Source organism: Brachypodium distachyon, chromosome 3, assembly GCF_000005505.3.
Source record: "Brachypodium distachyon strain Bd21 chromosome 3, Brachypodium_distachyon_v3.0, whole genome shotgun sequence".
NCBI lineage: Eukaryota > Viridiplantae > Streptophyta > Magnoliopsida > Poales > Poaceae > Brachypodium > Brachypodium distachyon.
Genome location: NC_016133.3, coordinates 13135813 through 13155729, shown reverse-complemented (window position 1 = coordinate 13155729; position 19917 = coordinate 13135813). Strand labels below are relative to the sequence as shown.

At 48.0% G+C, this 19917-nt stretch overlaps 3 protein-coding genes across 3 annotated transcripts; 1 reads left to right on the top strand and 2 right to left on the bottom strand.

The window, feature by feature from the left end:
• Positions 1-1872: 1872 nt before the first annotated feature.
• Positions 1873-2580, bottom strand: LOC112271919. The gene has a single exon (XM_024462177.1). It carries the CDS (start codon positions 2505-2507, stop codon positions 1938-1940), a length of 570 nt encoding a protein of 189 aa, XP_024317945.1. The 5' UTR covers positions 2508-2580; the 3' UTR covers positions 1873-1937.
• A 1782-nt stretch (positions 2581-4362) lies between these two features.
• Positions 4363-9687, top strand: LOC100834628 (external alternative NAD(P)H-ubiquinone oxidoreductase B2, mitochondrial). Its single transcript, XM_010235999.2, has 10 exons — positions 4363-4644; positions 5965-6232; positions 6571-6777; positions 7003-7253; positions 7403-7619; positions 7698-7802; positions 8151-8423; positions 8526-8647; positions 9013-9132; positions 9254-9687. The coding sequence occupies exons 1-10, from the start codon at positions 4553-4555 to the stop codon at positions 9339-9341; spliced, it is 1743 nt and encodes a 580-aa protein (XP_010234301.1). The 5' UTR covers positions 4363-4552; the 3' UTR covers positions 9342-9687.
• A 1548-nt stretch (positions 9688-11235) lies between these two features.
• Positions 11236-13800, bottom strand: LOC100834328 (vesicle-associated protein 4-1). Its single transcript, XM_003573323.4, has 7 exons — positions 13340-13800; positions 12847-12917; positions 12424-12505; positions 12216-12334; positions 12047-12124; positions 11819-11938; positions 11236-11717 (listed from the first exon to the last, which is right to left on the bottom strand). Exons 1-7 carry the CDS (start codon positions 13515-13517, stop codon positions 11658-11660), a joined length of 708 nt encoding a protein of 235 aa, XP_003573371.1. The 5' UTR covers positions 13518-13800; the 3' UTR covers positions 11236-11657.
• Between the last annotated feature and the right edge of the window lie 6117 nt (positions 13801-19917).

The following is a 19917-nucleotide window of genomic DNA, read 5'->3' as shown; positions in this document are numbered from 1 at the left end:
AGGTTTGGTGCGGGCGCAAAGTGGACCTATGTAGTAGAATGTTGACGCTAGTTATAGATTCCTCATGTTCATAATTTAAAAAAATATATTTCGTGGATGGCATCCAAACGGTCACGGAGAAAAAAACCCGGAAATATTGAACTTAAAAGGCAACAAAGTCAGAAGCAAATGAAACATCCATCCAAACACACATACATGCAAACATACATAAAAGTAATCATAGATTGGCCACGACATAGGTCCATACATAAAACATGAGATTGTTCACGAGCAATTTCGACCGGGCACACCAAACATAAAACTTAAATTAAATTAACATTAACATAAATAAATTTTGATGGCGCCTCCTCCTCATCCTGAACCAGGGTCCTCGTCGCCATTGATAACTCCACCGGGCCCTTGTTCGCCGCCTAGTCAAGCACCTCCTCCTCCTCCTCCGCAGGCGGGTAGGGCAGGGAATGCATGTTGCTGAGGCTGGGGAAGATGTGGTCGAAGTTCGTGAAGATGTTGTACATCGTGAACGCGATGAATTCGCATCCACAGAAGAAGACGCGGCCTAGCAGGTGGTACGCGTCGAACGGGTTGGTGAAGTGGACGAGGATCGCCGTCTCGATGGCACCGTGTCCAGCGGTGCACTGCTCCAGGCGGAACATCCTTGGGGAGCCCTGAGGGAGGTGACCGAAGCCGGTGGTGAGGAAGGACTGCACGAGGGAGAAGGACGACCTCCACCGAGAGATTGCCTAGACACGGAGGGTGCTTTCGACACATACCCCGGCGGGGTACTGTTGCTCCGGCACGATAGGCGGCGGATGGAACGTGGGGCCGTTGAACTGCATGGTTCGCCCGGGACGCTAGTGGTGGTTTTGTTTAGGGGGGGAGAAGGAGAAAAGGGAGTTAGTAATGGCGAAGGATTGCAGGTGAAAGAGATAACCGGCGCAGGAGGGGGAAGGGGGGTGTTAAATAGCCAGCCGAATGGGAAGGGAGCGTTCGGGAGAGCAAAAGATCGGTGTGCGGGGTATGAAGCGGTTTGCATGCATGCATCGTGTGGCGGGCCGGAGGCATTCTAAGGTAGCATTATTGTTATTGATGCGAGAAATCAATTGGTACCATTATTAAGCAGCAAGAGGATTTACTGAGTGGAAGAAAACACGTACACAGAGTATGAATGTGCGCAATTGTCTCTTATCAACATCTCGCATCCTTTAGAGTGTGCACGATGAAAGCATTACGAGGAATTAATGATTTTGCATGTCATATTTTTGTTTGGATTGCCGAAATGCATGTATGCCATCTTTGTGCAGATGGATATCTTGCATGACATTAATCTTCATGGAACCCCACCTTCACCTCCAGGGCCCTCCAACAGCCAACAAGGATTGCGTAGATATAAAATCTCTTAAAAGTATCTTAAACATGTAGGATTACTTTACTGAAACCTTTAGATCAACATCAGACCGTCCTCCTGGTAACACTTTCACTACTGTGTTCCCCACGGCGAAGCCGCCTCACCACATATAGTAACGGTGAAGAACAACTTTGCCGTGGGAAAACGCTAGGCACTCGGCGAAAAAAAGCAACAGACAGAAACAGAGACAGAAACGGTGGTGGCACGTGGCGAAGGGATTTTTTCCGCGTTAAAAATCCCCCTTAATTAAAAATCAACGGAGACTCTTAATAAAAAAATAAAAAATCAGACGTCTGAGATATATCTCCACCTTATTAAAAATTGAGAATTACTTTCTTAATTTATTATCTTGGAAATTGCATTTACTAGATCTCCACACCGAGAATACTCAAACTTTGTGCGCAGTGAGATCATATCTGGCCAGCAGAAAGTTAATTAATTATTCGAAACATTAACAATACAATCTGCAGATCCTCAAAGACTAAAACAAAGCAAACAAACACCACAATTTACCACGACGCACGTAGGCGCCTCATAAAATCATAACCATGGGTGCAGCAAATTTGCTGAGAAAATAAGCCAGCGCTGCCCTATTCCGGTCGCTGAGCACGAGCCCACTCAGCGGCTCGGGTGCCCCAATCCGCACCAACCGGTCCCTGCACTTCTCCAGGCCCAGATCGATCCCTCTCCGGATCCCGAGCCCAGCGAGCTCGCAGCGCGGCAGCAACTCGCGGGCCGCGCGGCCCATGGACCGCTCCGCGTCGGCGTAGTCCCCTAGGCAGCTCGCGTAGGCCAGCTTCTGGTCCCCCGACAGCGCTCCTCCGCCGATCAGCCCGCGCGTGCGGGCCTCCGTGGACTCCATGGTTTTTAAAGCGTGTTGCGCGGCGAGGAGCGCGTAGAGGGTGGCCTCCTCGGCGCCGGCGGCGGTGAACTCACGCAGCGTGTCCATGCAGAGGAAGAACATGAGCGCCGTGCCGGTTGCCGCCTTGCAGGCTGCTGCCGGCGTCAGGGATTGGACGCCCGGGCATCTAGGCTTGCCACCGCCGGCGATCATGGAAGGAGATGCGAGGAGGAGGAGGACGAGGAGGAGGATGGTCTTCATGGTGTTTAGGAGATGTCTTTGCTGTGTGTCAGCTGGGCACTAGCGCGTGTATGAAAAATAAATGAGGAGGCTAAACATGACAAATAAATGAGGAATTCTTTTTTCAATCTTCACAGATACTATGTGTAATATTTATTGTTTGCGATAAATATACCAAATAAATGAAGGGTTATTATATCAATCTTCACTGATACGATGTGTATGTCCATATTTATTGTTTGCGATAAATATGACAAATAAATGAAGGATTATCTTTTTTTCAATCTTCACAGATACGATGTGTATGTCCATATTTATTTTTGCAATAAATATGACAAATAATGAAGGATTATTTTTCAACTTCACAGATACTATGTGTAATACTCTCTTTTTTCATAAAGGTTGGCGTTTTTTGTTTTGTTAAGACAAGGTTTTGACCAAGAATTAATCAATTAACATGTAATCTATATGATACAAAATCATGATTATTAGAAAAAACTTTTAAAGACGAATCTATTGATATAAATTTCATGTATGTAAAAACATATATTAATAGAGTTATCATTAGTCAAAGCTTTCTCTTAACGAAACAAAATACGCCAACCTTTGTGAAATGGAGAGAGTATTTATTGTTTGCGATAAATATGACAAATAAATGAAGGATTATCTTTTTTTCAATCTTCACAGATACGATGTGTATGTCCATATTCATTAAATATGAATAACAAATGAAGGGTTATATTTTCAATCTTCACAGATACATACCATGTGTCTGCCCAAATTCATCGTTTTCAATAAATATGACAAATAAACGAAGGATTTTTCTTTCTTTCAAAAATGGTCTTCTGTTAGCGAGACCGCGAAGGACAATCGCTTCTCCTAGCAAAACCGGTAAATAAATCTGACGTAATAAGTTCCTAGAATAAACGCTGAGGTTTCGTTATATTCTGACGCAAAAGAGGACATAAACTTGGGCCTGTCGGGTGATGGTGTGTTTGGGCCACATGACTGTTGAATCTGTTGTTATTTCAGTTTAGCCGCAAATCTTGGGCCCTGTGTACCCGTGGGCCTCGTATGAAGAAGGCCCGGTGGAGCTGCGATCGGCTGGGCCGGAATCGGTACGGGCTCGTTCGGTTCTCTCCCTCTCTTGTTTCTTTTTTCCAGGAACGTGGTGAGGTATTGGCGCCGGCCGGAGCCGACAAACGAGCCGCCGCCGGGCGATCGACCAACCAAAGTACCAAACCAAACCAAACGAAGCTCTTTCCCATATCAGAACGTGCCAGGGAAGGAACGTTTCCGACAACGCGGCATTGCAGCTGCAGCCGCAGTTGCCGTGAGACACCAACCGTTAGGGCCAACCTACTGTACGTACACCGTACTTGCATTGTCGGTGCACACCTTCTCCAAATTTCTACGTACTCCGTATTTCTTTTCGTACAAAGTTGGAATGTACTAGGCGTCTCTTCGATCGGGCGTTCCTCGCTGTCGTCTCTCCGTTCCCGCTGGCAACAGAGAATCAAGATCGGCAGGGGGAATATACCAACTCTCCCTTTTTCTTCTTCTTCTTGGGGCACAAGTAAGGAATCATCCCGACGGCCAGGATCGACCGTGCTCTGTGAAATCTACGGTCCGGATCAACCAATCAATCGCGCGCACATGATTCTTTCTAGACCAACGCTAGCCGCCCAAATTGTTGGAGAAGAAAAAAAAGCAACAAGAAGACCCCACATGGCATGACGTGTGAGAGAGAACAAGGAAGGTGGCCGCTTTGGCATGCGGACCACGTGTTGCCAACTGCCACCCGGGCCCACGCGGCAGACACACCAACCCCCTTGTTACCAATACGGCGCCAACCGAGCTCGCACGGAACGAAAAAAGCGAAGAAAGGAAAAGCTGGACTTGGACTGGGAGCTTCTTCTTCGCATAAAAGACTCTTCTGCGGGCGAGGCGGCCAAAGAAAGGTGCCTGCCTGCCTGCCATTTCGCTTCTTCTTTCTTCTTCCTTCCCCAGATCACCGGAGGAGAAAGGAACAGAGCTGTGCTGCTGTGCCTGTGAAGGAAGAAGAGATGAGGTGGACGGCGTTCGTGTGGGACGGCGCGACCAGGGCAATGAAGCACCGCCCCACCTTCACCAACCTCGTCCTCGTCCTCGCCGCAAGGTTTAATTCCATCCCCCTTGCTTGCTTTTATTTCTTCCTCGGCCGGTCGGCCCGCCCGGCCAACGATCTCCACCTCTTCTCTTCCCGGCCCCTCCGCCCTTATCGCTCTGTACAGACAGCGCGCCCGGGGATCTGTCACGATCCGATCTGCTACCGTCTCGCTGCGTGCCCGTAGCCTGTTTGTTGCTTTGCCCCTGCGCCGTATTCTGCTTGTTGCGTCGCGCGTGTGGATACCAGGGTCGATTTTCTCCCCGGGACCGGGGCCTGCTCTTCCTTAGTTCCTGGAGCTTCAGTGCTGCGGCTGCAAGAAATGCTGGAGACGGGAATGTTGAATTTCATGCGAATTTTTAAACCGGATTTTAACTCTTTGGTTCGGAACAAGGATGAAGAGGAAGGGAAATGAGCAGATTGCTGTTTTACTTGGATCTTGGGGTCGAAAATTCATTCTCATCCTCTAAAACTATCATGTAGATCGATACTGCTTCATGGGGGGATTTGCTTTTGGGAGGGAAAAATTAGTTTCTATTTTTTTATAATTAAAAGAAAAAAAAAGGAAAAAAAGTTCATTCCTTGTTCCACCTGTTCCGGTCCTGAGCTGTCGCCCCCCGCGTCGCCGTGGACCTACCTCCTCGAATGCTGAATATTCCGCCCCGGTCCATGGGGCCAAAAAAATACAAGAAAAATCGTCCTTGGTTTCTTCGTCCTTTTTTTTTCTTCTGCATTTTGTATATTATTACCACTTGCGCTTATATATGAATAATGTTCTCTAATAAATGGAATATTTAAAAACTACTGCAACATGAACACATGATTGGTCAGGTACATAGGGGAGTCGGTGCCATGTGCTGATTGAGTGATTGTCATTTCATATGTGCTGCTGCAATGCTATGCAAACGCCTGACTTTTTAGTACTAGTATAATTTCTTTGATTCCTCAAAAGCCAAGAGTGTCCTTGTTTACACAGACGTGTGTTGTGGTTATTAGTCCAATGCCGTAACAGAATAGTTTTATTGGTTTAAGCTGTAAGGCAAGAACTTCTCCTGCTAATTGATGTAGACGTGTTCCTGTTAAAGACAACACTGTTAGATGATTGAGCTATGTGATTGGTTTTCACCACATTCATATTGTTCTCATCTTGCGATATCATCCAATCACAACTTTCAAGAATTCTTTTCAGTAAGGTGTGTCTTCGATGTAGAGCACACAGATGAATGTTCCTTGAAAAAAGAATAAATCTACCTAAAATGTGTTGCATTACTATAACAGCTAGTGGAGTATCTTGTTTGCAAACTTGCTGATTCTTGGTTTTCCAATTCTCAGTAGCGGAGGAGGCCTCGTTGCGTATGCGGACTCTCAGTCGGATGGTGTTGTTGACATGCCCCAAGGACCTAAGAAGAAGAAAGTTGTGGTTCTTGGGACTGGGTGGGGTGGCACCACGTTCCTGAGGAATCTTGATAGCAAACTGTATGATGTCCAGGTCATTTCACCTCGGAACTACTTTGCATTCACACCCTTGCTCCCAAGTGTCACCTGTGGAACAGTTGAGCCAAGGAGCGTTGTTGAGCCAATCCGCAGGATCTTGGAGAAGGTATGATGGCTTCCAGAAATTTTGGAAGAATTGTTAGGAAACTCCTAGTATTTTAATTTCTTTTGCAACCCATTGAATGCAATATACTGCAAAACAAGAATGGATCGTTTTTGCAATGGGACAACAATGTTTCCTACATGAGGAGAGTTCCTGCATTTGTGAATCTTGCTCAAGAACCAACTTGACTCCCACAAATGCACTTTATTTTCTACTAGTTTGAGATGTGAAGGATAAATCCTATGTCATGCTTGAACACTACTTGTATCGGTAGTTCAATTAGATAGCAATTCTGTACCAAATGAACGACATTCTTACTGCTGTTTGCAATGCTCTGACAGAAAGGTGGAGACTTCAAATTCTGGGAAGCAGAGTGCTTCAAGATTGATCCAGCAAACAAGAAGATCCATTGCCGCTCAAATGCTGGGACAAATCTTGATGGAAATGGCGAGTTCTTAGTTGACTATGACTATCTAGTGGTAGCAGTTGGAGCCAGGTCTAACACATTCAATACTCCGGGTGTTGAGGAGAATTGCCACTTTCTGAAGGTAAGCTTTGATATGATTTACATGAATTTAATCTGTTATCCAATATAGAGTCTACAATTAGAGTATTTCTTATATATATACACATCTGAAAGGGAATGAACCTTATGCAAAATGTTATGCAAGATAAATAGATCTATGTTATGCTTGTTAAAATATCTTTCTAGGTTTTAGATGTTTCTGAACTTCAACCAATACCGCTGTGTTCATATTGTCCTATGTTCACAGGAAGTTGAGGATGCCCAAAAGATACGAAGGAGTGTGATGAACTGCTTTGAGAAGGCAAGCCTCCCATACCTCAATGAGGAAGAGAAAAAGAAGAATCTTCACTTCGTTATTGTGGGCGGTGGCCCTACAGGTGTAGAATTCGCAGCAGAGTTGCATGATTTTGTTACTGAAGATCTATCCAAGCTATATCCTTCCATTCAGCACCTTGTGAAAATATCATTGATCGAAGCTGCAGATCACATACTGACTATGTAAGGCCAGATTGGTTCTCTCTTACATGTGATGCCTTATGGCTTATTAACTACGGATTTACTCTACTCCCCAACAATGTGGAAAGACAATGTTACCCTGTATATCTAATACCACTTCCTACGCTAACTATTGTTTGTGTTCTATAAAGGTTTGACAAGAGAATAACCAACTTTGCTGAGGATAAGTTTGGAAGGAATGGCATTGATGTGAAAACTGGATATAAAGTTGTGAAGGTTTCGAAGGATGCAATTACTATGCAAAATCCAGCTACTGGGGATATTGCAGTTCCTTATGGAATGGCTGTCTGGTCCACTGGTATTGGAACCCGTCCATTCATTGTGGACTTCATGAAACAGATTGGCCAGGTAGGTAGAAATTCATTCTTGATTCGGTATTCTTATGTCAATTCAATTAGCCAGTGAATCCTTTCTCTGCATCTACAGGCTAATCGTCGTGTCCTGGCTACTGATGAATGGCTAAGGGTGCGTGAATGTGATGATATCTACGCAGTAGGTGATTGCGCTACCATAAACCAGCGGAGAGTAATGGTACGTGATGTTTTTTTTTTTTTTTTGCATGTTGGTTTAGGTACTGTGCCCAACTCTCCCCCATTTTTTCTGTACGAAAGAACAAGAGATCTCCTCGAAACCCTGTGTGTGCAATTTCGTCAGTAACATTCTTGAGATTATGTTCAGTGATTCGTAGGCAGTAGATGGCTCAACCGGTGCGATACAATCGATAGGACACTTGAATTGCTACATTAAATGTTTAGAGTTAGCCATTGTTATGATATCTTTCTTTGGCATAATACAGTGCAGGTCAATACATAGAAGAGGTTTTGTTAATCTACTAAGCACCATTTAGGAATTTATGTTATTGAGGTGTACTGCTTGCAGGAAGACATCGCAGAAATATTCAGAGTTGCAGACAAAGATAAATCTGGAACCTTGACTGTGAAAGAAATTCAAGATATCTTGGAGGATATCTATGTGAGATATCCACAAGTAAAGCTATACATGAAGAGCAAACAAATGAATGGAATTGCTGATTTGATAAGCACTGGCGAAGGTGATACCAAAAAGGAAAATGTAGAGCTGAACATTGAAGAGTTCAAGAAGGCTCTTTCACTTGTGGATTCACAAGTCAAGAATCTACCGGCAACAGCTCAGGTTGCCTTTATTCTTTTGGGACTTTGATGATGTAATGTTTCAAGTAACCATTTTAGTGAAAATGTGTCACTTTCTAAGTTATCTTCTTTGCTTTTCTGTCAGGTTGCTGCACAGCAAGGACAATACCTTGCTAGGTGTTTCAACAAGATGCCAGATGCTGAAGAAAATCCTGAAGGTCCAATCCGCATAAGGGGAGAAGGCCGTCATCGCTTCCGTCCCTTCAGGTTCCTATCATTGCATCATTTACTTGCTCATCTGTTTTCCTATCTTCTTTCTGAGCAGAGTGCATTTTAGGAGGCATTGATACATTACGAAGTAACTAAAGACTATACTTTAAAGGAAGATGAAATTGAATCTGACTAAATTTTCTGGAAAAGAGTTGCAAGGCAAATTATATTATAATCACCCTATTAGAAGTGTGATATGACAGTAAGGTTCCCAAAGATCTATGATTATAACATTTGAACCGCATGCACGTTGAACTGTTTTTTGTACGTAAATGTTAGATTGTTCATATCTGCATAGTTCTAGAAGTATCATTCTTTTTTCTTTTTCTCGCATCTGAAACTATTGCTTTCTGATCTTCCAGGTACAGACATTTAGGCCAGTTTGCCCCACTAGGAGGGGAACAAACGGCTGCACAGCTCCCTGGAGATTGGATCTCCATTGGCCATAGCTCACAGTGGCTCTGGTATTCTGTTTATGCAACGTAAGTGTTTGTTTCCTCTTTCACTTAACAGAGTCAATCACTGACGTGCCCCGTTTCTGGCTCACCTATTGTGGTGTCTATCTAATACTTAATTTGTGATCCCTCTTTGTTCTATATCCAGCAAACAGATAAGCTGGCGCACGAGGGCGCTGGTGATATCTGACTGGGGCCGTCGCTTTATCTTCGGCAGAGACTCGAGTTGCATATAGTCAAGGAGATAAGATTTTGTTCGTGACATATTCAGAAGCTAAGACCAGCAGTGGTGCCTCTCACTTAGTCTGTTTTTGCAGATACATATGTTCTTTTCTTTTGTCAGGGGAAAGAATAAAAGTAACCCTGCACTTCCCTAGTGCTCCACGGAGAAAATTCCCCTGTACTTTTCACTCTTATGAGATTTACTTTTGCGGCATGCGCAAACTTGCAGATTAATTTTGTAGTTCCTTTACGAAATGATAAAGCAAAAGGGCCAGTTCGGACCTGATTTTGTTCTGAGAAACCTTGTTTATGTGAACACCTGATTCTGTCATGTGAAATGATGTTTGTGTTGGAACCTGATTTTGTTCTGAAAAATCCTGTTTATGTGCATTGTATTTTGTGGCTAGCAACTTGAACATGTTCCAGTGCTCTGCATGTTTGGGGCCTGTGCATTTTGTTGAGCTTTGGCTAGTGGGTACTTTGTTGACTAATAACGATGAAGACAAGCTGCTAAACAATACTCCCTCCGATCCTAAATTGTTGTCGAAATAGTTGCTAAACAATACTCCCTCTGGTCCTAAATTGTTGTCGAAATATAACATGTATCTAGATGCTTTTTAAGAATAGATACATTCATATTTGGGCAAATTTGAGACAAGAATTTAGGATCGGAGAGAGTATTATTTTACAATTGACTATTCTTGAGTTTATCATTTAAGAAAAGCGAAGTTCTTGAGATGTTCCAGTCCAAGACATCCTCCTTGAAATCCTGGTTTTCCTCTTTTTGAGACAATGAAATCCTGCTTTTGGTGTAGCTCTTTAGGTGGTTTCCATTATTCATTGTCTGGATAGTGGGTTCCTTGACATGTAGTGGGGAAGACAGTTCCCTCAAACGAAGGGCAAGAAGTTCAAGTTTGAGATATGCTGACGAGATGCAATCCAGAAGATGCAAACACAGTTCCCTCGAACAAAGGGCATGATGCATAATTTTTGGTGGCATGTCAAAGAGATGCAATTAATGAAGTTTCAGGACAAGAAAGATTGGTTCATCATACTGCCAGGAAATCAGGTAAAAGATAAAGACCTACTTCAAAGTTCACATCCCTGCTGAAAAATCGAAGCTGGTAGTGCCGTTTTGCACCTATCTTGTCCCCATCTCATTGTTTCCTCTTCACTGAACATTCCAGTTTGACAGGTACTCAAAACAAAAGAAAAGAAAGGTAAACACTTCCTAGCTGAAACTTCAGAGCATTCTAAAATTCAAGAACTGAATAATAGTAGCCCACTTGCATTATGCTTGGTAGGAAACTGCTGATTTTGAGGCAGTCCAAAATATCGCTATCACCATGAAAATGACATCACATGGAAAATATATAGATAGAAGGTAGCAGAAGCTGCAAGTTGCACCATTTCAGCTTCAGAAGTCAAGGTTTGGCTGATTGCATCTATCTGGCTATGAAATGGAGATAAATGCTTAACAAATCATCCAATATGCATTCCAAGAAAGCAACAGGTTGTCTAAACCACAAAGGACTGAATAATGGTCCATCATTATTCGCCTCCTTGGTTGGCTGGTTAGGTATAGGTGTATTTGTACCTAATTCTTCCAGCTCAACAGTTACATTAAGTATTTAAGTACAGATCATATCAGCAAAGGAACAAGAACAATTATATCAGTACAGGTCAGAAAGACAAATAAAGAACATAAGAACCAGATGCTGAGCCCATAATGTTTCATCTCCTTAAAGACCTGTCAGTTGGCAACTCAACTCAAAATGCTCAATATTAAAAATAAAAAATAGGGGGGCACTGAAAGGGCAATAAATATGCTTTATGAACTTCTTTTGTTGCAGAAAACATCTATTAAAAACTTTACAGAGAAGATTCTCTGCATAATTCGCACTGAGCTGACAAATTCCAGCTACAATATTAGCTGCATAAACATGTTGATCCAGGAAACAGTGTAACATGAACAGAGAACTTCCATTAAACATCTTGAAGAGTGAATTTTCAGATAAAATTACACTCGACGAACAGCAGCTAGGGAATGGAACACATTCACACATCTAAATCTACAACACCACATACATGATTTACCACACAAGATATTATTACCAACCAGTGATTGATTATCTATATGTAGACCCATGAAAGAAGTCGGCATGAAGCTCAAATCCTAATTACACAAAGCCTCATTCTTGGTTCCAGCCAAAGCTGTTGCAAGAGCTAAAAAGCAGGGATGAATATAGTGGGGAGGACGATGTGTGGTGGTGATAAAATGGTATATATGTTCAAGCCACCTATTGTTTGCAGAGTTTGCAGCACCATGTTTATACTGAATCAACCCCTTCAACCTGTTGGCGAGCAAGATATCTCTCTCTTCGTTCCTTCTGAAAAAAATAGGAGAATATGATCACATGGTGATGGTATGCAGCCTCACCTCGGACACTAGTAAAAGACTGGATTAAAAACTCCAGAGCGCTGATCTTACCCATTCGTCGATCACAAGACCTTCGCCAACAATACGGGGACCGGTGTCCTCTGGAGGCTTCTTACGTGCCTCAAGTGCTGCTTCGGCTTCAGCGAGCTGACGCTTGAGTCTGTCCAGTTGCTTCAAAAAAGATATTGCCAACATCAGTAAGGTGAACTTCCTGCTCCTCAAAATTGCATTGTACTCGCAGCGAAAGTAAAAGAAAGAAGGGGCTTTGCTGACACTTACTGCGCTAGGACGCTCAGCATCCAAGAACACAACCCGCAGAATTTGCTCAACTGCGACCTGGTCTTTCTGCTCATCAAACTGTGACATACGGGTAACATGTTAAAATAAAATGAAGTTCCATCATCAAATTTTAGGCAATTGGATGGTCTCCAAAGATAAAAGGATTTACCAATTCCGGGACATACTCCACAGGCCCTTTGACTTTAAGACTAACAATCTTGAACTTATCCTTGCACTTCTGATCTAAAGGTTTCTCGTTGTTCTCGGGATGCTCCACAAACTTGAACACTGTCATTGAATGGGTGAGGAATGAGAAACATGACAAGGAAAAAATAAACTAGAATGCACACCAAAGGTGGATATCAGCTATGCAATACCTGTTGCTATGATGCTTTCTCCTGGAGCAAGTATGCCGCCGGGAGGCCTCATGAAGCAACTCTTTGGTGCTGTTGTTTGGAACTAGAACACAAAACAGACTTGCATTAGATTACTATTTTGCTGAATGCCATTGTGCAAATAAATTGGTTACTCAAACAAAAATCTTCAATACTACCCGCAAAAAGAAACTTCGATACCGCCGGCCTGCTAGGTTCTACTATTTTGCTAGTAGTATAACGGAACCACCACACTACTTATTACTAGCAATAATGGGGACCAACTAATACACTGATTATGAAGCATACCGAAAGCATAGCTAGGAAGTAAGCTGATTTTGCACAGAACAAAAGTATAGTATGTACCCATAGAAGAATCAAATCAAGCTATTGGATTTAAATCATTCAGGGTCGTAATTTAAGTACCTTGAACGCCACATGGGACTTGCTGACGTTTTTTATCCTGACCGCGCTCCGGACTTGCTTCCCAGGCTCATCTGCATCGATCGAAAGGGGCAAGGTAAGTTGGTGCAAATTCCTCAACTAAGCTGCCAAATTTCTTTGCAGAAACAGAAATTTCACACGACGAAGCGGTCAACTCAGATTTTCCAGAAAGGAAGCAGGGGAACCGGAATTGACACGAACAACGAAGGCGACACCTTTGACGGGCTAAGAACGATCAAACAAAGAACTCCGGAAAGGAGAGTGCAATTCATTCCAATCCAATCAAAACGTGGCAGTAGAGATGGCTCGAAGCAGTACTACTAGCCTTTTTAGGAGAATTGGAGAATTAATTATTAACTGCCCGCCAAAGAAGCAGAAACCGCCGGGGAGAAGCAGAGGAGGAAGAAGAAGAAGCAAAGCTAGCAGCAATCGCAAGAAGAGGCAAGGTCAACCAGACCACGGCGTATATACGTACATGGGAAGTAGAGCTTGGAGGGCGGGTCGAGCCGCAGGCGGCGCCTGGTGGGCAGCAGCGACCGTATCGCCGCGGCGCCTCCGCCGCCGCCGCCCAGCGACCCGCCGGCCGCCTGCGCCCCTCCTCCTCCCCCCTCCGCCAGCGGCGGCGGCCCGGACGCGGTCCCCCACAGCGGCATGAGGTCCCGCCGGCAAAGCCCCCTGCTGCTGCTACTGGAAAAATGGCGAGCCCTCTGCCTGTGGGAGGTTCACGGGAGCAGGCCCCTGGAGAACCAGCACCAGAAGTCGCGTCGTCGCAGGTCGTCGGGCGGCGGCGAGCGCGTGCGTGTGGTGGGTTCTTGGTTGGAGTGGTTGGGACGGCCGGCGAGTGGAGGAAGGAGAAAAGTATTATTTGGGCCGGGGTGGGGTTGGAGAAGAAGAGAGCTCGGCTTGCTCTTATGGTGAACGGCGGCGTGGGGTCACCTCGGCAGCATCATAGGCAAATGCTAGCTCACTTTGTTTACTCTGATTAGTGATCATTGTTTAATGGTGGTTTGGCTAACAATGGTACCGGTTTTCAATTAAAAATACAGTAATACCGGTTTTAGGTGGCTGCCATGGTGGTTTTTTTTACAATGACAGGTGGGACTACGTTACGGGTGATTTATTTTCTTCCATCCGCCCGGAAATATGGGCCCGCACTCGATTAAATGACGGAACGGAACACAAAGTTCAACGCTTTCCCCACTTTAATGGGTGACAACGTGACGCGGTCAAATTGACGTTCGCATGGCCCCACCACCTCTCTCATGCACACCGATATCTCTTATATTGTCGTTTTCTCCTCCCTTCTCCCCCGACGCCTTATCCTCTCCTTCATCCATTCTTTCGAGTTGCCGCTCCACGTTCCTCCTTTTATCGTTCCATGTGCCACCGTTTTCGTGGGCACCGCTGTTGGGAGTTCCTCCGCCAGAATCTGCAGCCGCCCGAAGGGCCCCATCAAGGACCTCGTCACCGGTAAGCCCTCCATCTCTTCTCTTTCAATTGTTTTTCCAACGGTGAAAACTAAAAGTTTAAAACCAAAAGTTGAGAAAGTCAAATAAATTGAAAAAAAAAGTTGGAAGAAACAAAAGTTAACAAGGTAAAAGTGAGGAGGATGAAAAAAATTGACAGAAAAAGAAAAACAAAACAAGAACTATTGCCAACCCTTTTGGGGCTTTGGGAAATGAGCGCCAAGTCCACTCCTGGCAAAGCTCCGCCAAACAGTTCTGCCCCAAAATTCACAAAAGTAAAGAGTTCGAAAAGGAAAACAACAATAGAAGTTGAAACATATAATGTAAGCTGCGGAGTGAACTGTGTTATTACAACACCAAATTAACTTGCGGGTGGTATCAAAACGCATAAGGCGACCAATCCCCTATAGTACTCCAGCATACTTCTCTCTTAATTGTCTGTCACACCATAGATGTGGAGATGTGTTCTTGGTCTTGAGGCACCATGCCGCACTTCCAACGCCTTAGCGTGTAGCGACTCAGATCCAACGCCTTAGTGCCATGCCGTGGGAAGGTCCACTTCGTGGAAGACCAATCCCTACGCCGGGAAGACACGACCACTTTGAACTTTTGGGTTTGGACCGCTAACCCCGCCGCCATTCCTCGCCGCAGCTGGTTCTCCCTCATGGAGAACAAGGACGCGACCCAATCGGCTGCTTCGCTCTTCATGCCGGTGGTCATCCACGACGCGCCATCCGCCGGCCTCGAGGGACGCCGTTCCCAGCTGCTGGTGCACATCGACGTGGTTGAGGACCTGACGGCCCTCACCCCCTCCCGCCCGAGCGGCTCTGTGGCCGCTGCGTCATCCAGGGCTACGCATGGATGATGGGGGAACTCGACTCGGGCCGCCGTGACGACGCTCGGTGCCCCCCACCGCCGACCCAGTCCTGCAAGGACGGCCGCCGCATTGACCACTACGATGATCGTGACCGTGACGGCGATCGTGACGGGCGCCGCGACCGTAGCAACCGTGATGGACGCCGCTAGACGACGAAGCTGGGACGTCATGTCCGGGCGGCCCCCTACCCGCAGCGTCGAGGGGTGCCCGTCGACGCCTCCTACCGCCATGAAGGCACGAACTACACCGCCACCTATGGGCCGCTACGCCTCCGACATGGCTCCTGTGCCATCAACCGCGCTCCTGCCCGCCGGCTTCTGGCGGCCAGTCTCGGCACGCCTGCTGGCTGCCGGCCTACTGCGGCAACCCGGAGCCCTTCGCCGCCACCCCCACCTGGGATGCCGATCATCGCCAGTCCCACGATTCTCACCCTCGGGTCTCGTTTCTCTGTTCTCTCCCTGCTGGCACCTATCACCCCGGCGACGCCTTTCCCAACGCCTCTGCTGCAACCGGACCCAATGCTTCCTGTCATCGACATCAACAACTGCTCCACCCCGGGCTCGCCGACTCCAGCTTTGGCGGCCACACCGACACTAACCCTCGTCCTGTCTACTCCTACCCCGATTGCTACCATGACACCGGCCCCGGCAACTGCCACATCGACGCTGGTGACGACGCAACAGACCCCGCCTCCCCCTTCTCTGCTGGACTTCACCGCCATGATTTGCAGGGACCCTCCTTCGCCCGTCCTCGCCCCACCACTCCTGCTGACTCCTCCGGCTATGCTGACGGACGACACTGCGGTGCCTCCGGTCCTCCATAGCGCCCGTTTGGTGGGCAGGCCGGCCACGGGTCTCAACTCTGAGCAGGCAGCTTAGGCCCTGGTGGCTCGTCAGCTTGGCGCGCTTGCCCCTTCGACGCCGTTCGATGACACTGCGAGGGCTGCCTACTTGGCTCTCTTCTCTGGGGCCCTATCTGACCAGGCCATTGTAGCCATTGAGAGCTTGGTGGTCGAGGCCAAGAAGACGAAGAAGAAGCCCTGTGCCCTTGGCACGGGTCGTGGCGCCGGACGCGGGGCCAGGCGTGGTCGCGGCTGCCCGGTTGCCTGATCTCCATGTTGACGCCCATCCCGGACGCCCGCCAGTCCCAGATGTTGCTACCGCCACCCCATGCTTTACCCCGGCCTGTCTTTCGCCCGTGCAACAGTAGTTGTAGGTTTAGTTTCTGCTACAGGCCCTATGTTTGGCCCCGTCTTTGCAACTTGTCTGCATGTTTAGCGTCGATTTGCTGTTATCTGAACTTCTGCATGTCGTCAACAACGCTTCGATGTCTGCAAATGCTTCCCCTGCTGTACGACCCCTCCACGCCATGACGACACCTTTGCTCTCCCCTCCCTGGCGGGCAGTTCGACTCGTCTTCTCTTTTGGAATGTACAGGGCTTGAACAGCCCAGCTCGTTGTGCCTCGGTGCGTGCCCTCGTCTCGGATGCTAGGGATACAGTTGTTTGTCTACAAGAGACCAAGCTTCAATTTGTTTCCAGAAGTGACGTCTTCAACCTGCTTGGTGGGGATTTCGCTGACAATTTTGGCTTCCTCCTGGCCGACGGCACGCGTGGAGGGATCCTCCTCGCTGCGTCCGACCGCTTCTTCTCCCTTTCTAACTTCACTACCACGGCCAACACCATCTCTGCCTCGATCACTTGGCGCGAAGATGGATCCAGCTGGACGCTCACCGAGGTCTATGGACCTCAAGGGGAAGCTTAGAAGATCGCTTTCTTCCAGGAACTGAAGGACCTGTCCTCCTCCTTGTCCTCCCGGAGCGACAAATAGCTCATCTTCGGTGACTTCAACCTGATCTACCGCACTGCCAACAAGAACAATGGCAGCCTCAATCGTCTCCTTATGGGCCGATTCAGACGGGCCTTTGACTTTCTCGCCTAGAGAATTCTCTCAAGGCGAGAAAGCGTGGCCGAAGGGCCCTTGACTTTCTCGCTTTGAGAGAATTGCCTTGAGAGAATCGTTTGGGCTAGGCCGGCCCACTCTCACGACAAAAGCTGCTGCCTTCACATCAAATTGGCTCGTGCGGCCAAAGCCCTTACTGCCTGGCATAAGCATTCCCTCGGCAACTCCAAGATTCAGATGGCCATTGCTGCGGAGATCATTGGGCACCTTGACTCAGCCTCGGAGGATCGGCTGCTCTCCCCGGCCGAGCGTGCCCTTCATTCTTCCATGAAGCGCAAGTTCGCTGGCCTCGCCATGGTTGCCAAGATAAAAATTTGACACTGGGCAAGGACGGCTAACATCAAGCTCGGCGATGTGAATTCCAGATTTTTTCACATCCGAGCGAACGGAAGAAGAAGGAAGAATTTCATTCGGTCCTTGGTATCCAACAATGGCATTGCAATCACCCATGCGGAAAAAGAAAAGGAAATCCTCGCCCACTTCACGACTTTCTTAGGCACCGCCACACCTCGTTCCGTCGGCCTTGACTGGGCTGCTTTGGGGTACACACCTAGAGATCTCCAGCATCTCGAAGCCCCGTTCTCCATGGACAAAATCCACGACGCCATCTTCGATCTTCCTTCCGAGAAGGCCCCGGGCCTCGATGGGTTCATTGGCAAATTCTTCCGGCTTGTTGGGACATCATCAAGGTTGATGTGAAACTCGCCATTGACTCGCTGTCACTCGCGGGTGGCCGCATGTCACCCTTGCTCAATTTGGCCAATGTGATCCTCATCCCTAAGAAAGGCGACGCTACCATGATTGGCGACTACCGGCCTATTAGCCTCATCCATAGTCTTGCCAAGATCTTCTCCAAACTCATGTCGCTCCGTCTTGCCCCGATGCTTCCGGAACTGGTGTCCACCAACCAATCGGCATTCGTCAAGAAAAGATGCATCCATGACAACTTCCTCCTTGTCCAAGGTATCATCCGCGACCTCCACCACACCAAGGAGGCGGGCTACTTCCTAAAGCTGGACATCTCAAAGGCCTTTGACTCGATCTCCTAGCCTTTCCTCCTTGAAGTCCTTGCGGCGCTCGGTTTTGGCCACAAATGGCGGCAGTGGGTGTGCATGCTACTCTCTTCGGCCTCCTCTAGGATCCTTCTCAACGGCGTTCCGGGTCCTAGAATCCCCCACGCTCAGGGACTGCGTCAAGGCGATCCACTCTCCCCCCATGCTCTTCATCATCGCCATTGATCCGCTCCATCACATCTTGTGCAGGGCCACGGAGATGGGGGTCCTTCGCCCTTTCCAGGCGGCTCAGGTTAAGATGCGGGTCTCCCTCTATGCGGACGACGCGGGCATATTTTCCAGCCCCCATGAGGACGATCTGCGGACTATCAACTCCCTCTTGCAGATTTTCGGAGATGCCTCGGGCCTACAGACCAACCTCAACAAATCCGAGATCTTCCCTATCGGATGCGACGACATCCAAACTGCGGCGGCCCTACGCGCTTTCCCGGCCAAATTCGGCACCTTCCCCTGCACCTACCTCGGTCTTCCCCTCAACCCCACACGGCTCAAGGGAACTGCTTTTCAGCCGCTCATCGACAAGGTGGGATCCCGGCTCGCGGGTTGTAAGGGCACACACTTCACCAAGACCGGACGAGTGACACTCGTGAAATCGGTCCTCTTGGCGATGGTGACCTATCACCTCACGACATTCAACATCCCTGCTTGGGCCCTCCAGCGTCTGAACAAGCTCATGCGCACCTTTGTTTGGATGTGCCACCGCACGCTGAACCAGGAGCCCTCCTCCCTCCCTCTGGTCAACTGAGAGACTGTCTGCCGCCCGCGTTCCCTGGGCGGCCTCAGGATCCCCGACCTCACCAAGGTTGGCCGCGCCCTGCGCCTCCGCTGGTTTTGGTTTGCATGGGCCGATCAGACCAGACCATGGTGCGGCCTCACCCTCCCCTACGATGTCGTGGACCGAGACCTCTTCAGGGCCTGGACGAGAATCCACCTCGGGGATGGTGCCAAAACGCAGTTTTGGCACGACGCTTGGCTCCCGGATGGGTCCATCCCACGCCTGAGATGGCCGGGGCTCTTCGCCATCGCCACCCGTAAACATCGCTCTGTCCAGAAAGAGCTCTCCTCGGCCAACTGGATTCGTTCCTTGCTTCGGATTTCCACCCCTGCTAAGCTCGATGACTTCGTACAGCTGTGGGACTGCCTACAAACAATCCACCTCTCCTCCGAGAGTGATCGTATCTCCTGGAAATGGACTCCTTCGGGCATTTACAGTGCAGCGTCGGCCTATCGGGCACAATTCCACGATTCTTTCCCTACATTCTCCGTCGCCAAGATCTGGAAGGCCCAGACCGAGCCCAAATGCCGCTTCTTTGCCTGGACTTTGGTCCACGGGAAAATCCTCACCGCTGACAACTTGGCGAAGCAAGGTTGGACCCATAACCCCATTTGCCAAGCTTTGCCGAACCCATCCGGAGACCATCCTACACATTTGCAGAGATTGCAGCTTCTCCTCTGAGGTTTTTGGCTTCATCCATGCCTGGAGCCAACACACGCCGATGGTCGACATAACTTCCAGATCCGTCAACGACCACTGGGACGCCCACATTTTCGGCATCTCGAAGAAAGAGAAGCGCATGATGAGCGGCCGCCTCATCTACTCTTGGTGGGGCATCTGGAAGGAGCGAAATAGGAGAATTTTCCGAGGGGCTGCCCTCACGGCCTTAGAGGTGGCTCAT

Bases quoted from the DNA above. Each gene is read 5' to 3' on its own strand.
- LOC100834328 (XM_003573323.4), bottom strand. From the start codon at position 13,517: ATGCCGCTGTGGGGGACCGCGTCCGGGCCGCCGCCGCTGGCGGAGGGG. The intron at 12,125-12,215 runs GTAAATCCTTTT...CGTATGTCACAG, and splicing joins TGGAGTATGTCCCGGAATTG to TTTGATGAGCAGAAAGACCA. The intron at 11,939-12,046 runs GTAAGTGTCAGC...TCTTTTTTGAAG, and splicing joins ATGCTGAGCGTCCTAGCGCA to CAACTGGACAGACTCAAGCG.
- LOC100834628 (XM_010235999.2), top strand. From the start codon at position 4,553: ATGAGGTGGACGGCGTTCGTGTGGGACGGCGCGACCAGGGCAATGAAG. The intron at 7,254-7,402 runs GTAAGGCCAGAT...TGTTCTATAAAG, and splicing joins GCAGATCACATACTGACTAT to GTTTGACAAGAGAATAACCA. The intron at 9,133-9,253 runs GTAAGTGTTTGT...TTCTATATCCAG, and splicing joins TGGTATTCTGTTTATGCAAC to CAAACAGATAAGCTGGCGCA.
- LOC112271919 (XM_024462177.1), bottom strand. From the start codon at position 2,507: ATGAAGACCATCCTCCTCCTCGTCCTCCTCCTCCTCGCATCTCCTTCC.